This window comes from Peromyscus leucopus, chromosome 3 (assembly GCF_004664715.2).
Source record: "Peromyscus leucopus breed LL Stock chromosome 3, UCI_PerLeu_2.1, whole genome shotgun sequence".
Classification (NCBI taxonomy): Eukaryota; Metazoa; Chordata; class Mammalia; order Rodentia; family Cricetidae; genus Peromyscus; species Peromyscus leucopus.
In genome coordinates this window covers 64,881,226-64,902,458 of record NC_051065.1, presented here as the reverse complement: position 1 = coordinate 64,902,458, position 21,233 = coordinate 64,881,226, and the positions used below count along the sequence as shown (strand labels likewise).

Sequence of the window (21,233 nt, the reverse complement as noted above, 5' to 3'; positions counted from 1 at the left end):
ATCAGTACATAATCATAGCATATTTTTTGTTCACTTGCTTCAGCACCTAACACAGACAGCCTGTACACCTCCAGCACTCCTCCTCTAAAAGTAGAGATCCCCCAAAGGCACTCTGAGCTGACATCAGCCATCACCAACTGTTTTCCAATGTGTGTGCAAGCGTGGACTATTAAGCAGTTATGTTTACCTCCATTACTAGTTAGGGAAACGAAGTTAAAAATCAATACATATTAAAATTACAAAAATTTCAAATCTCAACAACTGGGCAGGATACACAGCAAAAGGTACTGTGGCATCCAAATGGTTGTGGTGGTGTTCTATAAACAGAGAGAAAGCAAGTTCATGCTCCGCACAGCTACCTACAACACAAGCTTGGACTGGGCCCTGGTGAGGCCTAAAGAGACCTCCCATCAGCCCAGCAGTGAGGCTGATGTAGGACAGGGCAGCAAAGGGCCAGCACACTATCTTTGGTAAAGATCTCTGTATCCATCAGATGATCACAGACATCACACTGACACCCTAGGGAAGCCCAAGTGTGCACACACCTGTCCCAGTCCTCATCAGCAGCTCTTCTTCTCCAGGACCGCTCTGCACCAGGCTTGTCAAACTGGTCAAAGTCATCATCTGTGAAGAAGAGTCCACTCAAGTCAGTTTTGTTAAATCAAGGCAGACAAAAAGCAATTAATCAACTAGGATACCAGCTTCCTTAGGAGTCCAGTTTCACCCTCCAGATACAAAGTTCCCCATATGGCAATAAGAAATCTTAAACCATCCTGAAGCATTAGTAAAATATTTTATTTAATAAAATAAAAGCAATCCAAAAATTTATTGAATACTAGGTATGAAAATTCAGTAAAAACAGCATTTTTTAAATTATAACTTTTTTCTGCACAAAGGGGTTAAGTGATTTTTTAAAAATTAGAGACTCCTATAATATTAATTTTTCAGCTTTCACATTTTTCTAAATAACAGAAATAGAATGCAAGCTATGTAAAAGTTTTCTATTTATTGGCCACATTTTATAAAAAGTAAAAACTGTCAAACTTTAAGGGACAAAATTTTAACTGTATTAACTTGGTATATCCAAAGTTTGACCACTAAGGCACGGAATCAGAACCGAAGGCAGCAGTGAGTGTTTTGCTTCATATGAAGTCCTAAGTGCATTTACACTCCAAGCACCGCTCACATCTCAACGTGGCAAGAGGCCACTAAGATAGCTCAGAACATCAGAAACAGAGCCCTTATTTTTATTTTATTTAAAAAAAAATCAATCTATTATTTACCTCATAAATTTGCTGGAAGTTTAAATTTGACTATATTTTTATAATAGGAAAGGCACTTGATGGTTATTTTTAATGTTAGGAAACAGTAAGAACTGAAATTAAAGTTTTCATGTGAGACATGCTGGGGAGGAGGGGCAATTGCAAAGAAAGAGGCAGCAGTTGTTGCAAAGAAAGGGGCCCAGAACACTTGGGTGACACAAATTCCTATTGCCTAGGGCATCTCTCTAGCTCAGATTGGAAAATTAACCACTAAGGTTCTAACAAAACCATCAATCATATCAACCCTTACCCAAATTAGACTTCTGAGAGAACCTAATAAAAACTGTTTTTAGTGTAGTGGTGCACACTTTTAATCCCAGCATTTGGGAGGCAGAAGCAGGTGGATCTCTGTGAGGTCAGCCCCATCTACATAGTGTGAGTTCCAGGACAGCCAAGGCTACATAGTGAGACATTGTCTCAAAAAAACCAAAACAAATAAAACCTGTTTTTAAAAAATGACTATGTAAAGTCTCTGAGATGATTCTAAGGACAAGTGCCAAATGAAAGGCACATATTACAGAAATTGACTACATGTCTGTTCAAAGCTGTGGCAGCAAGGGTCCTCCTGTTCCTCCAAAATCACAGAGCTCCTTGTTCCCTCAATGAGGGCTAGAACCTCTGGTATCTTTCATCCCACCACCAACCTACCTGCTACTGAGGCTCAGCTATAGGGGGATATCAGTGGGGAAGGAACCCTTCTCCCACACCAAGACCCACCAGTGGGACACTCAACCCAGATGTCCCTGCTGAAGAGGGAAACAGAAGCTTCCCAACTTGTAGGTGACAAGCAGTCAGCAAAGGAACCAACAAGCAAAGAACAGTGAGAAACCCAGGGAGAAGGAGTAGGCAAGCCAGCACCCAAAGCCACTCCAAGGTATTCTTGGCATCACAAATGCCCATTTCCAGGGGAAAAGGGGGGTGGGGAGAAGTTTCCTTGAGATTGAAATAGTCCATCCTGTGGGGAAAATTCTTAAGTATACAACTCAAAATAGCTTCAGAAAGTCCCTAAAACTGACCAAATTCACTAACCCCCCCCCAAGAGTAAACAATAAAGACTGCTGAGAGTCATTCAGACAAGTCAAACTGCAAATCTTAAAATTAGACCAGACCAGTTACCCTGAAAAGATATGGATCAACTGAGTCACTTGGAAGACACTTTACAACATATTGAGCTGCCTGCAAACTGTAGTGAGCTCCAGGTTCTCAGCTTTTGTGGGCTGTCACCCAGGCTGGGGTGGGTTTTAGTGATGCAGCTGTCTTTGAATTATTTCTGCTCCTGTAAGAAACCTCTTACCCATATTCCTGTTAAGTAACCCCCATAGAACTCAATGGTTCGCCAAGCTGGACTTTGGTCTGTTGTGAGTGAGTGAGTGAGTGAGTGAGTGAGAGTGAGAGTGAGAGTGAGAGTGAGAGAGAGAGAGAGAGAGAGAGAGAGAGAGAGAGAGAGAGAGAGAGAGATAGTTTTCCCTCTCCCCAGGAAAAGTCTTATGACACAGCAGACAAAGAAACAGAAAGGTATAATCCTTCATACATGGATGAAATGGGATGGGAGGAAGCAGGCAGCAGAAACTACTTGTGAGAAACTCATAAAAACATTTAAGTAGCCATCACAGTTTATGTTCAAAAAACTAAATGAAACCAGAAGAATCAAAAATGCCACAGCAGCCGGGCGGTGGTGGCGCACGCCTTTGATCCCAGCACTCGGGAGGCAGAGCCAGGCGGATCTCTGTGAGTTCGAGGCCAGCCTGGGCTACCAAGTGAGTTCCAGCAAAGGCGCAAAACTGCACAGAGAAACCCTGTCTCGAAAAACCAAAACAAAAAACAAAAAACAAAAAAAACAAAAAAAAAATGCCACAGCAAAGGACAGATAAAGAAGCAAATCAGCACAAAACCAAATAAATCTTGAAATTAAAACTAACAGGAGGATGGAAAGATGGCTCAGCAGGGATAAAGGTGCGTGTCTCTGGCCCTGAAGATCAGAGTTCAATCCCCAGAAGCCACAGAGAGGCGGAGGGGCAGGTCAATTGCCAAAGTTTGCGGCCAGCCAAAGATACGAAGTTCTAGGACAGCCAGGGTTACAGTGTGAGACTCTATCTCAAACAAACAAAATTCATTTACAGGGGTCATAAAAGCAGATTCAAGCTGGTAAAATAGAAAGTAACATCAAATGACCACTACTGGAGAAAATTTGGACCATCACTATCCCATGAATATAAACACAAAAGAAATAACAGAAAGGGGCCGGGCGGTGGTGGTGCACGCCTTTAGTCCCAGCACTTGGGAGGCAGACGCAGGCGGGTCTCTGAGTTCAAGGCCAGCCTGGGCTACCAAGTGAGTCCCAGGAAAGGTGCAAAGCTACACAGAGAAACCCTGTCTCGAAAAACCAAAACAAAAAAAAAAGAAAAGAAAAGAAATAACAGAAAGAGGGTACAAAGGAGCAAGAAAAATACCTGAAGACATAGCTAAAAATTTCCCAATTTTTTAAAATTGGCCTTCCTATCTAGAAAAGTACAACTAATTTACAACACAATAAAAAGAAACACACATACCAATTAAAATGCCCCAAAGGCAAAGAGAAAATCTGGAAAGCAGAGGAGGCCTCATCACTACAAGGTAACCACAGACAATGTGGCTCATCATCAGAACCAGGAGCTGGGGTTGCAGTAGGATAACAGAACTCGAAGTGCCTTTTATCCTGGAAAACTATCCTTCACAGAGATGAAAACAACATGCACAAAAAAACCACAAACAAAATCTCTGTGGCTAGCAGATCCACAGTAATTGAATTATGTACTACAAAACAATATGTGAAAATAACTCCCTGTTACCGTTTTTTGAAATAAGATGGAAATGATTTCAAGTTGAGGTAATACTGGACATTAAGAGGACACTAAATCAATGCCTGGTGTCCTTGTGAGGAAAAGGAGATTTGGACATAAGACATACACAGGAGAAAGGACCATGTAAGGCCAAACAGTGAGGCTTCTAGACAAGTACTACCAGAACTGGAAGAGTATGGTATCCAGAGTAGGGACCTTCCAGTCTCCTCACTGTAAATCTGTTTCCATCAGGCTACTCACTTGTGCTACTTAAATATGCAGATTTATGCCTTTCACCTGAATCAGGGGGGTGCTTATCCTTTGTCTGCCATTCCCTGTACTCTCTTCCTGGATGTGCACGTGGTTAGGTACATACACTTCATGGTATCCCACAGATCCTACAGGCTTTTTCCCCTTTCTCTATTAAATGGATACTCTCACAGACCTCGACATTTGTTCAATCTCCTACTGAACTGCCCAGAGATTATTTCAGAGATTGTACTTTTTAGCTCTAGAACTATCCCTTGCTTCCTCTTTGTAATTTATCTTTATTGCTCTGTCCCATTTCTGAGCACGCTGTTCTCCAGAATTCTTTCAGTGTATGCTTGTTCATTTGTTTTGGTTTCTTCTTTTGTGGCCTAGGATTTCTTAAAGCAATTTGAGTGTTTAAGACAGTTACTTCAAAGTGTTTCTGGGCCTTCTAGTGGGTGGTTTCTATTTCTTTTCCTCCTGGAAATAGGTCATACTTTCCTGGGTTCTTTGTGCAAACTGATTTTTTTCATTTAAAACTATGTATCTTAAATACTGCAAAAGAGTAACAATTAATCTCTCCCATGGCCATGGTTGCTGCTATTACTCATGAAGGCTGTCATCCACTAAATGACTTCCAAACCATTTATTTCTGCAAAGACTATTCTATCCCTTTTTAATGTGTGTATTGAAATCCCTACCCACTCAGTGACCCAACAGAGTTATCTTTAAATACCTCAATACAAGGGAAGGGAAAATTCACCAACACTGCATGGCCATGATAAAAATGAAATAAAGTGAATCTGAATCAATACTCCACAAAAGCACAAAAAGAAAGTCTTTATTCCTGGGCTAGGCAAACATTCTTTCATGTAACAGCAAAAGCAAAACCAATGGAAGATCTGACAAGCTGGACACCATCAGAACCTATACAGCATCTACTCCCCTAAAGGCACAATACAGCAAATGAAAACAAGCCAGACAGAGCTCTTTTTTTCCCTGTGCACTATTCCACTAAACTGTAGAACCTGAGTATGCCCAAGCATAACAGTGGGTAGCCCGGACCTCATTCACCATGTTCAGCAGGAACAGTACTGTGTGTGGAATGGAGCCCTAACTCTGGGGTTGTCAGAATTAAAAGGAAGTACTGATGTTACAGAGTGACTATTTAAATCAGTACAATCTACAAGTCGAACTATCTTTGAATTTTACAAAGACAAGAGTGAGGAGCTAGTGAAGAGCCAGGGTATGTATGCCATCCTCTCAGCTCACCGATGTGTCCACCATAAGTGCATGACTGTGCCTGCATTCCTAGGAGGTTAGAAGTTGAAGTTGAAAGTTCTGACTCCTTAAACACACATGGTTGGTTTTTCCAATAACCAGCCTCCATTCCCACAGCTATGGAAACCCCTCTCCACTCATTTCATTAGCATAAAAATATAATAAATTCGAAGAATTTTAAGAACTCTGTGCATAGGAACCATAAACAAAAGCCCAAGACTTCCTTTCATCATACTACAATTAGTGCCCATCAAAAATTTTGACTACTAGAACCTCAGAATGTGCCCTTATTTAGAAATAGCAAAGAATTTGCAAATATAATTCATTCAGATAAAATCATTTTTATTAGAGTGGGCTCCAAAACCAGACAACCCATTCTTTTTTTTTTTTTTTTGGTTTTTCGAGACAGGGTTTCTCTGTGTAGCTTTGCGCCTTTCCTGGAACTCACTTGGTAGCCCAGGCTGGCCTTGAACTCATCCGCCTGCCTCTGCCTCCCGAGTGCTGGGATTAAAGGCGTGCGCCACCACCACCCGGCTAGACAACCCATTCTTATACACCTGAAACAAACAATACAGAGCTTGAAGTTATTTGTGTACCAGTGCTCCCAACAGTGTCTCTCTAGTAAACAAAAGGTGGACATTCAAGTACAGTCAGAGAAAACGTGTTTTATACACACAAGAGAGGATCGTGTAATTGTTTAAAAGGAAGGAAAGTCTGCAACTGCAGAGATGGCTCGGTGGCTAACGTACTTGCCATGCAAGCATGAGGATCTGATTTTGGATCCCCAGCTTCCAACATAAAAGCTAGGCCCAGCAGCATCCATCCTGTTAGATGCCTAGAGCTTGACAGTCAGCCAATCTAGCCAATCAAAGAGCTCCGAGTTCAGTGAGAGGCTCTGTCCCAAACAAACAAACAAATAAAGTGGGGAGTGACTAAGGTATCAATATCGACCTCTAGCCTCCACACACATATACATGTACACATTGGAGGGTGGGAGCAACTCTGTCGTGTGCTATAACATGGATACCTTCAAGGCATTGTATTCAGTGGAATAGTTCTAGCTCAAAATCTTTAGAAGCAAACTAAGTGCCCTGAAACCTGTTTCTGTTCTTATATTTTCTCCACTCATCTTCCATGTCTTCAGGTTAGAGATAAATTATTTTTAAAATTCCAGTTTGTATGCCAGTTTATACCAGTCATGAAGAACACAAATAAGGGAAGATAATTTGCCTTAGTCCAGATGTTACAAGAACAGGGAGTGCCCAATAAAACAACTGGGACATCCCTGCTTCGATGCTGTAAGTCTAAATCCCACACTAGCTAGCTCATTCTAACAAGCAAACCTAAAGGCCTTTTGCTGGGTGATGCAGGTTTCTAGCACATGATAAATGGCACCTACAATGAGCACAAACAACTTTAACTTACTTTTCTCATCAAATCATCTTCCAGACCTTGGGGTTACCTTAAGGCCGAGGTCTAGTAATTGTCAATCTATGAGTCAGCAAACTTTGGCCATGGGACAAGTAGCAGTGATATATGTTTATTTAAATTTAGCAAGAGCCCATTCATGTAAGCAAACATTTACTGGAATAAAGCACTACTGTCCAGGACAGCAGTCCGGTTATAAGGCCAGGGCCTTAATCTGTAATCACACAATCCAGAAAGTGCCCTTTAAAGTAACTTACATATTGAAAGGATTACCTTCCAAGGTGGTCATGTAAACAAGATATTTCCACATATGAAAAACTATACTCAAGGACTGGGAAGATGTCTTAGTTGATGAAGTGTCTGCCACATAAGCATAAAGACTGTTCAGATCCCCAACACCCACACAAAATTGGACCAGAAGGTTTTGAATCTGTAACCCCAGTGCTAGGGGATGGGAGGGGTCAGAGAAGGGTAAATCCCTCGAGTTCACTGGCCGGCCAGCCTAGCTCAATCAAATGGATGAGTTCCATGTTCAGTGAGATCATTTCCCAAAAAAGGTGGCAAAGTGATACATAAACCACTGTCCTCCACGCACATGCACACAGGTGTACACACTCACATGAACACATACATAACACACATGGGGGAGTGACAAACACCCTTACTGTCACTGTCAAATTCTTTTCACTTGCTAGAGACAGTGGAACAGAACCTGTCTGGTCACTGAAGCAACATTAAATTGACAATAACTACCAACTGCCAGAATCAACTTTCCTTGAACCCTGGAATCTTTAAAAAAAAAAAAATTGGAACTTCAAAAAGAAAAAAGCTACTAAACTGCAGCATGCAGTGCTGTGAATTCCCTTACCAGAACCACAAACCCATTCCCCAGCCCAGCAGCAACAGGGTATGCATGCAATGTTCCAAGGGCTTCCAGAGACTAACAGTGCTGTTCACATCCTCAAAGCACCTGACTATGCACTGAGACCTGCCCTTGGATCTCTGAGGTAAACTGAGAGGCTGCCTTTATCTTACTCTCTTGGAGCTCAGAGCTAAAGTAGCAATCCAGGCAGTAGTGGTCCAAAGCAACTGTGACCAAGGAAAACTGTAGACATAGGAAACAATACACCTACCAAAAAGCCTGGAAAAGAGGAGGCTGCGGGTGAGGAAAAGATTTTGAAGAGCACTGATGTATAATTGGGAATGAAGAGCACCTTCTGTATGTCCAGGTCTAGATATACTCTTAGAAGATTTACGTCTCTGGCTGCTGGTGGGGTTCTGGTAAGCAGGAGGTAGAGTAAGGCAGAGTTACAGATGGCCTAGTGAACACTGAAGTATTTCATCTACTGCCAATTTTCAAAAGCAGAGTGTGCTTTTTATTATTTGGTTCCAGAAATGTAAGAAAATATGTCAGTTCACTAGCTGAGCACTAAGATGACAGGTGGAGACATAAGTAACTACACAAAAAGATCAGTCTCTGTGAAATCAGTTTGGAAAAGTTATTCTAAAAAAACAGACAAATCACAAGTAATAAGCAGCCAGGGGAGTAGATACATCATAAAATTTCCCAAATTACTTCACTATAACATTCAAAATGACCTGTTTTCAGTCCCCAAACTGAGTCATTTTTTTAAAAAGTACTGACATTATACACTCGAAGTAGCTAAAGGAAAAATATTAAAAAAAAAAAAAAATGAACAAAGACTTAGGGAAGCTAACACCACCATCCAGAGTATCAGAACATGCACTGAAGAGTGATTGAGAAGACAAAGCGAGCAAGACTGGAAGAAATGGCCCCAAATTTCCAAATTAGATGAGCCTACATAGGAACTCCATCAACTCCAGCAGGACGAACTCAAAAGATCCAGACCAACAATGGTAGACATATAAGACCAAACGCTCTCAAAACCAAAGCCAAAGAAGGTTTTGAAATCCCCAAGTGACCTCTCACATACAAAGGGACCTTGGTTATATTTAATTCTATTTCTTTTTTTTTTTTTTTTTTTTTTTTGGTTTTTCAAGACAGGGTTTCTCTGTGTAACTTTGCACCTTTTTCCTGGAACTCACTCTGTAGCCCAGGCTGGCCTCAAACTCACAGAGATCCACCTGCCTCTGCCTCCCGAGTGCTGGGGATTAAAGGCGTGCGCCACCACCGCCCTGCCTTAATTCTATTTCTAATCAGAGGCCAGAATGCAGTAAAATGAAATACTTAACATGCAGAAAGAAAAGGAAAGACTAAGCCAAAAATTCTGTATCTGATAAACTACCCTTCAAAAATTAATGAGGCTGGAGAGGCTGGAGAAATGGCTTCAGCAGTTAAGAGTTTATTGCTCTTGCAGAGGATTGGAGTTTGATTCTCAGCACCCACACTGGGCAGTCTGCAACCACTCTTGTTTCAGGGGCATCAAATGCCTCTGGCCTTCACAGGTACCTTCAGTTACATGTACGCATATATATATATATACATACACACACACACACACACACACACATAATTAAAAAAAATCAATCTTAAAAATAACTAGGCATGGTGACACACATGCCTTTAATCCCAGTACTAGAAGACAGAGGCAGACAGACCTCTGAATTCAAGAGGCTAGCCAAAGCTTCACAATATGCTATTTTAAAGTCCTTTCCACTCCCCAATTCCTTTTTGATGAAACTAAAATTTTAAAGGAGGAGCTAGAGATTGCTCAGCAGTTAAAGGCTGCTCTTCCAGAAGACCCTGATTCGGTTCCCATGACTTGCATGGTGGCTCACATAAATCTGTCCATAACTCCAGTTCTAGGGAGTCTGATATCCTGGGCCTTCTAGACTCCTCACCAATGTAGGCAAAACATCCATACACATAAAACAAAAATCTTTAAAAAAAAAGGTTTAAAAAAATGTTGAGGATTAGCCAGGCAGTGGTGGTGGTGCACGCCTTTAATCCCAGTACTTGGGAGGCAGAGGTAGGCGGATCTCTGTGAGTTCGAGTCCAGCCTGATCTACAGAGTGAGATCCAGGACAGGCTCCAAAGCTACATAGAGAAACCCCGTCTCGAAACCCCCCCCCAAAAAAAAAAAAAAAAAAAAAAAAGCCGGGCGGCGGTGCACGCCTTTAATCCCAGCACTCAGGAGGCAGAGCCAAGTGGATCTCTGTGAATTCAAGGCCAGCCTGGGCTACCAAGTGAGATCCAGGAAAGGCGCAAAGCTACACAGAGAAACCCTGTCTCGGAAAAAAAAAAAAAAAGGAAAAAAAAAGTTGAGGATTAAGCTGTCACTCACCACCTAACAATCGGCACACAGAAATCAATGTATTCCAGACTTCCTACCCAAAGGGAGCATGATCAGAACTATGAATGCTCAGCGCCTCTCAGACAACATGCACTGTCAACACTGCTTTCTGAGCACATTTACAGTTAGCTAGGCTGTTTCAGAGTTTAAATGCTTAAATTCATTTTTTAAGTTTACTTATTTATTGTGGGTACATGTCACCACTCACATGAGGTCACAGAACAACTTGGAGTCAGTTCTCTCCTTCCACCAGTTGAGTTTCAGGGATGGAACTCATGTTGTCAGAGCTGGCATCAAGTGCCTTTGCCCAATGAACCATCTTGATAACCCATTAAATTCATTTTTGAGTTGCATTTGGTACTGGGACATATGTAAGTCATAAACTGGCTGTGTATAGTGGTATACCCCTTTAACCCCAGCACTTAAAGGCAGAGGTAGACAGACTCTCTCTAAATTCAAGGTCAGCTTGCTCTACATAATGAGTTCCAGGACAGCCAGGGCTACACAGAGAGACACTGCCTCAAAAAACAATAAAAGTAAGTTGTGTGACTCAAGGAACATCAAAATGTGGATAAATGTTGATGCTGGGCTTATTATATTAGGTATATCTGGAAATTCTTGATTCAATCTTTTTCTTCAGTAAGATCTACCCAAGAAGCAAAATTTTACAAGTACATTTTATTTTCCTCGCCTATAAAAATCAGTGTATTTAAAGTCCAAGAATACTGTTTAATTATGAGACAAGGCACTCATCCTAACCCAGCTCATGAACTGTTTTATGAACTGTTAAGTCTTCATGTACAAATCAGCTTGGAGGATTTTTGTTAAAATTTATGTTCCAACTTTTCATTTTGACTTTGTATTTTATATTACAAAGCAAGCACTAGATCTTGAAATTTATTATTTACTCTACAATGTGTCCTTAAAAGCCTTCTTCTACATTTATGATACTCACCAATGTCCAATATTCTCTTAACCATCAAGACCCTCATGCTTCTCCGACCCTTACTTGCAACAGCAAATATCTTTACAGAACTGCCATCTAAAGTTAAAGGCATGCTGCATTCCTATAAGCGCCTAAGTTTCACACTGACATAACTGCACTTCTGTAATTATCTATTTTGGCCACCTAGAGATTCTATTAGTTTCGGCTCCATTCTAGACACTGAAATACCACCATCATCACCATCCCACCTGACCCTTGAAAACATGAACTGCTTACAATACATGAGATGATTTTAAACTGACAACTCTGGGATATTTAATGGATTTAGTTCAATAACCAAGTTAGATTAGGCCACAATCACGTTTTGGTGAGGGAGGGAGTAAAGACAGGGGCTCACTATGCAACCCAGGGTGGCCCCAACTCACAACCCTTCCACCTCGATTTCCCAAATGCTGGTATTACAAGCTCATACCAGGTAACACAGCCTTCTGGAATGTTTCTTCTGGAACAGAAATCTGAAAGCTTGGCACACAGCACCCTAGAACCAGACATGAAATCTGTGCAAATCCTTCATCACGATGCCAATGTGAACGGGAGCTGTAACTATAAAGTCTGAAAGCCACTGTGCTGGGTAATACTCTAAACTGAGGTACCAAGGAAGTAACCTAGATACAAAGAAGGTATTACCTACAATGTAAATATTCCCAATGTAATGGTTTTGTTGGTTATACAGCAAACATACGCATCTAGTGCACAAAAGTAAAAACACAGTATTTTTTTTTTGTCCAGATTTACTACGGAAACATTTCAATCTCTAATTCATTTGTCAAATATTTGTTGAACACATGCTATGGACCAGGAACTTGGGGTGCATGGTAATGCAGGCAGACATGCTTGTTCTCACAGGTCTTACAAGTTACTCAGAGGGCAAAAAAAAAAAAAAAAAAAAAAATGGCAGAAAATTACAGATTAAGATTAACAGATAAACGTTCAAGGGAAAACAGGAGTGCTACTAGATGGAAAGGGAAGCACAGAAGGGAAACACATATAAGCCAATGATTTCTCTGGTGAGGCCTCCTCACTCAGGAGGCTGAACCTGCTGAATCAGGAGACAGCCCTACAAGAAAGAGGGCAGGAAGAGTGCTCGCAAGTGGGAGTGAGGAGCAAGTGGGAGTGAGGAGCGCAGGCAGTTCTGAGGCTGCAGGGATGGTGAGTACCAGGGACCAATTCATGCAGAACTGTTGGGGTTGAGTCTAAGAAATGTGAACGCTGGCAGGGTAAATAAAATGAAAGAAAAATTCCAAACTTCCAGAAAACCTATCTAGCCCTCTAAAACTACAACCCTCAAACTTTCGGGCCTAAAAATTAATACATAGCTTCCAAATCTTGTTTATGTGGCTATTTACAAGTATTTACTATTTTAAAACATAATGAGAAACTTAAAAGGACACACAAGCACACAGTCCCTAAGCCATCAATGTCATGTCTTCAAATGCCACCAAGACTCTGGAAGGCCTACAATGCACACTAGTGAAAAACAAATGGAAAATTAAAATATCTTCATCTTTCACTTAAGACAGCTTTGATCTAAGGGTTTCCATAACATCGGGACTCACATATAAAACTTCAATTTTTACCTTCTCTATTCAAGGCAGATAAAACGTATTTTAAACATTTAACTAGAAAGCCTCAGATTCGTATGTTTAAAAAATAAATCATCTATGTAAGCTGGCAATGACATAGACCATACCACATCCTCTCCAGAAACGACATTCTGGCATGTAGCCTCTGCCGTTTTATTTTTGCGTTTGTCATACAAATACTTCGATATTTGGGCCAGAATCCCTAAGCGGGGTTGCTTTAATATGCCCGCCCATCTGGAAGCATCACAAACCGCCTCTGGAAGATGCAGTGTCCAAGTTCAACTGTCTATAGCAAGCTGGTGGCAAATGCTTTTGTTGTCCACACTTTACCCGGGGGTCTCCTTTTATCCAAGTCCTGAAACGTCATTTTACAGTACTGCTTCACCTTTTTCAAAAACACTCTCATTCAACAAAACGTGGTTTTATTTAAAACTGGCTAGTCTTTCCCTACCGTTGACAATGGTAAAACAAACACCCACGAAACCGGTTCCGTCGCTAAACCTTTGTACCCTGTCTTCATCCCTGGCAAGCATGTAGCCACTCACAGGTTTTCCTCAGATGACAATGGGTTTATTCAGAGCACTCTAATAAGCCGCGGAATTTCTCTTGCATTCTGACTGGGCGGCTCGCCGCTACCCAGGGAGACTCTTCCAGGGAGGCTAGAAATCGCCCGACCCCCGACCCCGTCACGGGCTCGCCGCACACCTCGCGGCGCCGCCGCCACGAGCCTAACGCTCCGCGCTCCCGGCCTGGTCGGCACAGGCAGGCCCAGGACGGCTCCGGCTGTGGCGGGGCGACACGAAGGCCCGACACAAAGGCTGCCCGGCCCACGGCGCCAAGCGCGGCCCACGTACCTCCAGCGCCTGCTCCTCCGCCCGCGCCCAGAGCCGCCGCCATGGTGGTCCCCGGGCCCGGCCTTCAGCCGTCCCCCGAGCCTCTGGCGGCCGACGGCGCTGGTGCGGGCCGGGGAGGCGGGGGAGCGGCGAGGGCCGGAGCCCGCGAGCGAGCAGAGGCGAGGCCCGCGCGTCGCGGTCCGCAGCGGCCTCTCGCCTCCGCAGGACGAAAACAACACTACGGCAACATGGCCGCGCCGCAGTGCACGCCGGGAGGAAGGCGGGCGGAAGAGCTGGCCGGCGGCAGGCGGGCGCCCGAGATCCCCGGAGCCCGACCGGGCCCGGCGGCGCGCGCTACGGGGACCGGCGCCCAGACACGGTTTCCGCCGGGCGAGAAGGCCGAGGATCCACACGGGAGGAACGTGGCCGGCCGCCCGCCGTAAGTCACACCGGAGGCTGTCATAAGTCGCCTTGCAGCAGTCGGCAACGGCTGCGCTTTACGACGGCCTCCCCCGCCGTCGCCGGCGGAGGAGCTGGAGCGCGGCCCGCGGTGGTAACGGCCCAGTCGGGCTTCCGCGCGACCAGGGACGGCGCGCGGGAACGCCGCGCTCGCGCACGCGCACGCTCGCGTCAGCGCCCGCAGGCTGAGACCGTAAACCTGTGGCGCTCAGCGAGAGGAGCTGAGTTGTGTGTGTGGCCGCGGTCCTGGGCGCTGGGACGAGGCGGGACTGGGAACCGCAGCCTCGCAGACCCACTCCTGAGCATCCCAAGAAGCGTCCAGGCCTGACGCCTTAGAAGGGAGGTGTCAGGGCAGAAGTGAGCTGGGAAGGCCAAGGGGCAGCGCAGGTGGGCTCCCGGAGAGGCCAGCATGGAGGCTGGTCACTCCGCAGTGAGCCTTCCAGACAGAGAGGCAAGTATTAGTCGACCTTCACGGGAAGTCATGGGGGCTGAGAGAATGTCCCCTATGAACTTCAACTTTTGTTTCATTGAAGTTTTTCTTCATAAAATGTTGAAGAAGATAAACATTTCTGATTGTATAAGTAATGAATAAATAATGTTCAGTTAAGAAACAGAAAAAAAGCCAGGCGGTGGTGGCGCACGCCTTTAATCCCAGCACTCGGGAGGCAGAAGCAGGCGGATCTCTGTGAGTTCGAGGCCAGCCTGGTCTCCAAAGCGAGTTCTAGGAAAGGTGCAAAGCTACACAGAGAAACCCTGTCTCGAAAAAACAAAAAAAAAGAAGAAAAAAAAAAAAGAAACAGAAAAAAAACTATTTCTTAAAAAAAAAAAAAAAAAAAAAAAAAAAAAACACTTTCAACTCATGAAGTCATTGCACAATAAAAGTAAGCCTGGCACATTAATAAATTTATATCTAAACTGCTTGAACCTCATGTTAGCTTTCACTAATTGCACTGTGGAAGATGGAATGCCCAACTCAGAGTTTTTTCAAGATGATTGCAGTGGTGATCTTGAGAAAAACATTTTAAAAAGATTCTCAATGATAAAATTACCTCATAATACTTTATAGCCATATTACATATGAAAAAGGACATGTATCTCAATTGTGAAACACCTAAAACTGAAATTCTCCAGGACAGGAAGCTCTAAACTTTTTTTTACTCAACCATTTACTAGAAAAACATTCAAATATGAGCATTCAATATTTAGAGATTTGATCACTTACTGTGTACAGATTTAAACTCCCTTTTCCTCATCACCACATACCACTTCCGGCCAACTCTCTAGAAACCTGTTGAGGTTCGGCGTCGATTAGGCTACCAAACTGCATTGCTTGTGAAAGTGATCCCTGAGTAGTTCAGTGCTTCTGGCTTCAGAGCACTGAACAACCCTTAAACACCTAGCAGGAAGCCATTCCTTTATGCTCTCCTACTTGAGGATACTACCTAAATGTGAGGGTTTAACAATAGACCCTCAGAGCTGTTATGAGATATGCTGGCTCGTATATGTCAGAAGCTTCTAAGCCAAGAAGGCTTCCTACCCTCAGTGAGTACCTAAGTGGACTTTTGAGACATCGTGCTTTCGTGAAAGATGGCTATGTAAGTCTCTCTCTGTCTGTCTGTCTGTCTCTGTCTCTCTTTCTCTCTCTCTCTCTCTCTCTCTCTCTCTCTCTCTCTCTCTCTCTCTCTGTGTGTGTGTGTGTGTGTGTGAATCTACTTCAGAAGTCTACAATGAGAGCCTAGAGGAGACCAGCCACCTGAATTGATTAAACACTTCAATCATGAATGAATAAAAACGATGTGTACCTACAGAATGCAGCAGGAGAACAGTATGTCTTTAGTGGTAATCTCATTAAAGATGTCTACCTGAGTCAATTGTTGAGAAACCATGACAAGGTCCTACTGAAAGATGTTCTTCTATGCAGGTTTGTAATCTTCAAAAGCATCAAATTTATGAAGGTCAGGGAAAAACTGAGGTGGAGTCGCAGGATAAAGAAGTCATGACAACCAAGTGCAGCACATGACTCTGAAATGGGTCTCCCAGAGTGAAGTGCATTTAGTGGGACAACTCGTGAAAATAGGAAGGCCTCAAGGTTAGAGAGGTGGAATATGACAGTTAATTTCCTGGTTTTGATTGTTGTGATTGATATGTAAGAAGTGCTTTTGCATAATATACACAGGGGTGGGGATGGGTATCTACTCAGAATTCACAAAGTCATGCATTTAACCCAAAGTGGTTAGTGAAGAAGCCAAACATGGAGCTGGAGAGACGGCTCAGTGGTTAAAGGCATATACCGCATTTGCAGAGGACCAGTGTTCAGTTCCTAGTACCCCTGTCAGGCAGCCCACAACCACCTATAACTCCAGCTCCAGGGGATCTGACACCCTTTCCTGGACTCCCAAGTGTACCTGTACACTTGTGTGTCCCACACACGGTGCAGGATATTTGATCACACTGTGAACCCCGAGATTGCCTTATTTACTGGAGAAACCTGTTCTAGCTGTGGTGTGGCTCAGCCCTAGCACACGCCTTTAATCCAAAAGCTTTCTTCTTGAATATTGTAAACAGGATTAAATAAAGTCAACCATAGCTCAAGAGGCAGAGCAAGCAACCAGTGGACAGGAAAAAACCATAGAGAGAAAGAGGGAGTCAGGAGGATTGATAGAGAGATGCAGAGGAAGCAGAAGGGTGGGACATCTGGTTGGAGGAGTTTTCGATTGAGATGGTATAGGAAAAACCTCTTTCTGGAACAGTGGCAGAGGAGAAAGCAGCTGGGTGTTTTCTCTGCCTCTCTGAGCTAGCAGGTTTTCACTCTAGCATCTGGCTCCTGAGTCGTTATTAATAAAATAGAATGATAGAGACAGTTAAAAAAACAATACACACATATACACATAAGTTCACGCCTTTAATCCCAGCACTCGGGAGGCAGAGCCAGGTGGATCTCTGTGAGTTCGAGGCCAGCCTGGGCTACCAAGTGAGTTCCAGGAAAGGCGCAAAGCTACACAGAGAAAGAGAAACCCTGTCTGGAAAAAACCAAAAAAAAAAAAGAAAGAAAGAAAAGAAAATGAAAAAAGAGAACCTTTATTAAAAAGAGAAGCAGCATATATGATCAATTCTAAAAGAAAGATAATCAATGGAATTACAAAGAATTTCAAACAATTATAAGTATCTTCAAAGAATAAGAGGGAAATAAGGTCCAAATAAGGAAATAAAACAGCCAGGCATGGTGACTCACGCCTTTAATCCCAGGAAGCAAGCCTTTAATCCTAGGGAGTAATGGTAGAAAGCAGAAAGGTATATAAGGTATGAGGACCAGAAACAAGAAGCATTTGGCTGGTTAAGCATGAGGCTGGTTAAGCTTTCAGGCTTTGAAGCAGCACAGTTCACCTGGGATTCATTCTGGATGAGGACTCAGAGGCTTCCAGTCTGAGGAAACAAAACCAGCTGAGGAACTGGTGAGGTGAGATAGCTGTGGCTTGTTCTGTCTCTCTGATCTTCCAGTGTTCACCCCAATACCTGGCTCAGGTTTGATTTTATTAATAAGAACTTTTAAGAATCCTTCTACATGATATGAAGTAAAATTTCTAGAGCTATGCTTGAAATAAAGTACTTAGTGGATAGGAATAAAAGATCAGAAATTCCTAGTTCTATCTCAGAGATGTACAGAGCTCAGAAGAGCATCACTCCAAGCTTACAATTCGGAAAAAGTGCAGTTCCCTTGATCCAAGAAAATCAAGCTTTCAAAGCAACCAAGTAACTGAAAGTCTGAGGTAGACAGACACCTGTAAAGGGTTAAGACTTTGTTGAGGGTATTCTCTTGCCTGTGACAGATGCAGCCAACTCCATATAAACTGGAAATAACAGTCAACCAAAATAGTTAATGAACTTGTAAATGCCAGGTGTGGACTAGCCATAGAGTAGAAGCACTGCCTCCCTTGCAGGTTTCTCCATGAACTATATCATGTACTCATGAAAGGTAGGGAGAATCCTGAGACTGCCCATCACTGTGGTGGCTGAAGAAGGGCACCATGGCCACTTAAGAAATTCCACCCACACAGATCTCCCTTCTTATCCTTATGAAGAGATTCTGAATCTTCATGCAGAGGAGCAACAAAAAGCGAAGCCACATCTTATGGTGGTGGACCGGTCAGTGGTTTATCGTGTGTGGAGCAAAATGGAGCTCGAGGCCATGAGTAGGTACACCAGTCCAGTCCACTGGGCGGTCTTCCCACACCTGGCTGTGGTACTTCTTGCCATCGGCATGTTCTTCCCCTCCTGATTCTTGGTTTACGAGGTCACCTCTACCAAGTACACACATGATACTTAGAAAGAGCTCCTCATCTCCTTTGTGGCCTCACTCTTCACAGGCTTCAGAGTCCTCTTCCTCCTGCTCTGGGTTGGTATCTACATATGAGTCCCCAAGGGTACCCACCAGGCAGCTTCACCAAGTCCCTGCATTTGTAAATTAAATTTTTACCATTGCTACAAGTTTCCCACCTGCTGTTTTCAATAAAAGCAGATGTGCGACAAGAACAAAAAAAATCAAGCCACAGGGCAGCAAGGAAAACCAGTTCCACTGTGGGAAGACACAGAGAAGAGACAAACAGAAGCACATGCTTGTCTAGCACAATGACTGAAGTAGGAGTACTAGAAAGCCCACCACACCCCAAGATTCAGGGGCTGCCTCCTAACATAGAGCCCTGATCATTATCAGTAGACTTCCCTTCTCCCCTCTCCTACCGTGTTAAAAAGCTAGGGGGTGTGGCTCAGTGATAAAGTACTGATCTGGAATGTATAAGGCCATGGCTTCGTCCCTACCACCAAAAAGGAGAAAGAAACGATTTTTTTCCTTTGTTTTTCGAGACAGGTTTTCTCTGTATAGTTTTGGTGTCTGTCCTGGATCTCACTCTGTAGACTAGGCTGGCCTTGAACTCAAAGAGATCCATCTGCCTCTGCCTCCTGAGTGCTGGGATTAAAGGCGTGCACCACCGCTGCCTGGCTCAGAAACAATTTTTAAACAAGTCTCAAAGACTGTGCATGTGGGCAGGATGACACATACGTAGAACACCAGCACTTGAGAGGCAAAGACAGGAGGATTGCTGATTGCTTCAAGTGAATGGCCAGCCTGGTCTATATAGCAAGTTCCAGGCCAGCCAGGAATTCACAATTAAACCCTGCCTCGAGAAAATAGAAAGACAATTAAAAGTCCAGTCCAAGTACCTGGTGGATTCAGGTGGGAGTCATGAGAGGCTGATTCTGTCGAGAATGCAGCAGGAAGAGAAGCCAAAACCCAGGTAAAGAGTGGACAGTGGAAATAACTACCAATGGACCACAGCACATGTTACAGATAGGGCACCACTAGAGGAACTGGGAACCACCTGGCACCTGAAATGTGCCCCATCGCTCCATGTGTCTGAACACTTGATCTCCTCTGCTTTGAAGGTGCTATTTCAAGGCTGTGAAACCTTTAAAGTTGAAGCCTGGCTGGCAGAAGTAGGACACTAGGGGAAGGCCTTTGAAGGTTATAGCCCACCCTCATTCAGAACAATCTCTACTTTCTAATCAGCCAAGGTCTGAGTAAGCTATGCAGCAAGCTTCCGCTGACCCACTCTGGCCATGATGCCCCTCCACTAGGTTGGACTGCACCCCCGGAAACCTGAATCCAAAATAAACCGTCCTTAAAGTTGCTAATGAATATGCAAAATATGTCAAGTTCTTTTTGGGAAAGCTTAGCAGTTTCTTTAAAAAATAAAAGTATATTTATCTGACCAGTGAGATGGCCCAGCAGGTAAATGCACTGAACCTGACAACCTGAGTTTAATTCCCATAACCCATATAGTAAAAAGAAAGAAAGAACTGACGTCCACAGCTTATTCTCTGACCTTCATACACTGCCAGGACATACACACAACATAATATTTTGAAGTACACTCATTATACAATCCAGCAATGCCTCTCTTAGGTATTTACCCAAGTGAACTAAAGACTTGTGTTCACAGAAAAGCCTGTGAGTGTTTATAACTTGCATGTGAGTACTTGTAGCATGCTTATCTGTATCAGAAATAATAATCATCATCCAGTAGGTGACTGGATAAATTGGTATGCTCATGTAATAGACTACAACTCCTGAATAATTAATGAGCTGTTGATTCACACAGCAACGTGGATGGATTTTAAATACATTTTGCTATACGTTCAGAAGGCTGAGCACTTCATAGTTCATATATGTTCTGGAAAAGGTAAAACTGTAGAACTAGGATGGCAGTCAGTGGTTGTCAGGTGGTGAGGTGATGAGGAGCAGATTATAAAGAACTGGCACATGGGGATGAGGATGATTGCCTATCCGATATAGCTCTGTGGCATCCCATACATGACTGTGCACTTCTCAAAGCCTGTGCAACTGGGTAAAGGTCAGGGACATAGCTCAGCAGAAGATCACTTAATCAGAGTATGTAAGAACCTGGGTTCAATCCTCTTGTCAACAGAAAAATAGTTTAGTCTCATCTAGCAGATGATCTGAAATGACTGCATAGCCATCCTGAAAAGTCCCATCTCAACCCTGACTATACCCCCACGCAGAAATCAACAACCTATGTATCATATACCTGTGCATGAAAACTGAGGTGATAATATTCTAGAACAGTCTCTCAGCCTGGGGGTCGGGACCCCTTTAAAAGGTCAAATAGCCTTTTCACAGGGGTTGCCTAAGACAATCAGAAAAACACAGATAATTATGTCATGATTCATAATAGCAAAATTACAGCTATGAAGTAGCAACAAAAATAATTTTATGGTTGGGAGTCACCAAAACATGAAGAATTTATATTAAAGGGTTGCAGCATTAGGAAGGTTGAGGATCACTGTTCTAGGAGAAAATAAATATTCATGGCATTTGGTTTGACAAAGTTTTTTTAATGGAATAGAAAGTAAACTATAGAATAAAATTGAAAAGTAGGTTTCCTAAAATCTTTAACTTCGGCT

At 43.2% G+C, this 21,233-nt stretch overlaps 1 protein-coding gene and 1 pseudogene across 5 annotated transcripts in view; one reads left to right on the top strand and one right to left on the bottom strand.

Annotated features, from left to right (window-relative positions):
* The window catches only part of Rbm33 (RNA binding motif protein 33), a 111,477-nt gene extending 97,189 nt beyond the window's left edge, over positions 1-14,288 (bottom strand). For 4 of the 5 annotated variants that reach the window (XM_028864195.2, XM_028864196.2, XM_028864197.2 and 1 more), the window contains exons 1-2: positions 13,818-14,288; positions 546-624 (exon numbers count right to left, since the gene is read on the bottom strand). In XM_028864195.2, the coding sequence (XP_028720028.1) occupies positions 546-624; positions 13,818-13,860 (122 nt within the window). In that variant the 5' untranslated portion in view covers positions 13,861-14,288. The remainder of the gene's footprint in view (positions 1-545; positions 625-13,817) is intronic. The other variant, XM_028864198.2, reaches the window with a different exon arrangement.
* A 3,529-nt stretch (positions 14,289-17,817) lies between these two features.
* On the top strand, positions 17,818-18,666 carry LOC114689805 (annotated as a pseudogene).
* Positions 18,667-21,233: the final 2,567 nt, after the last annotated feature.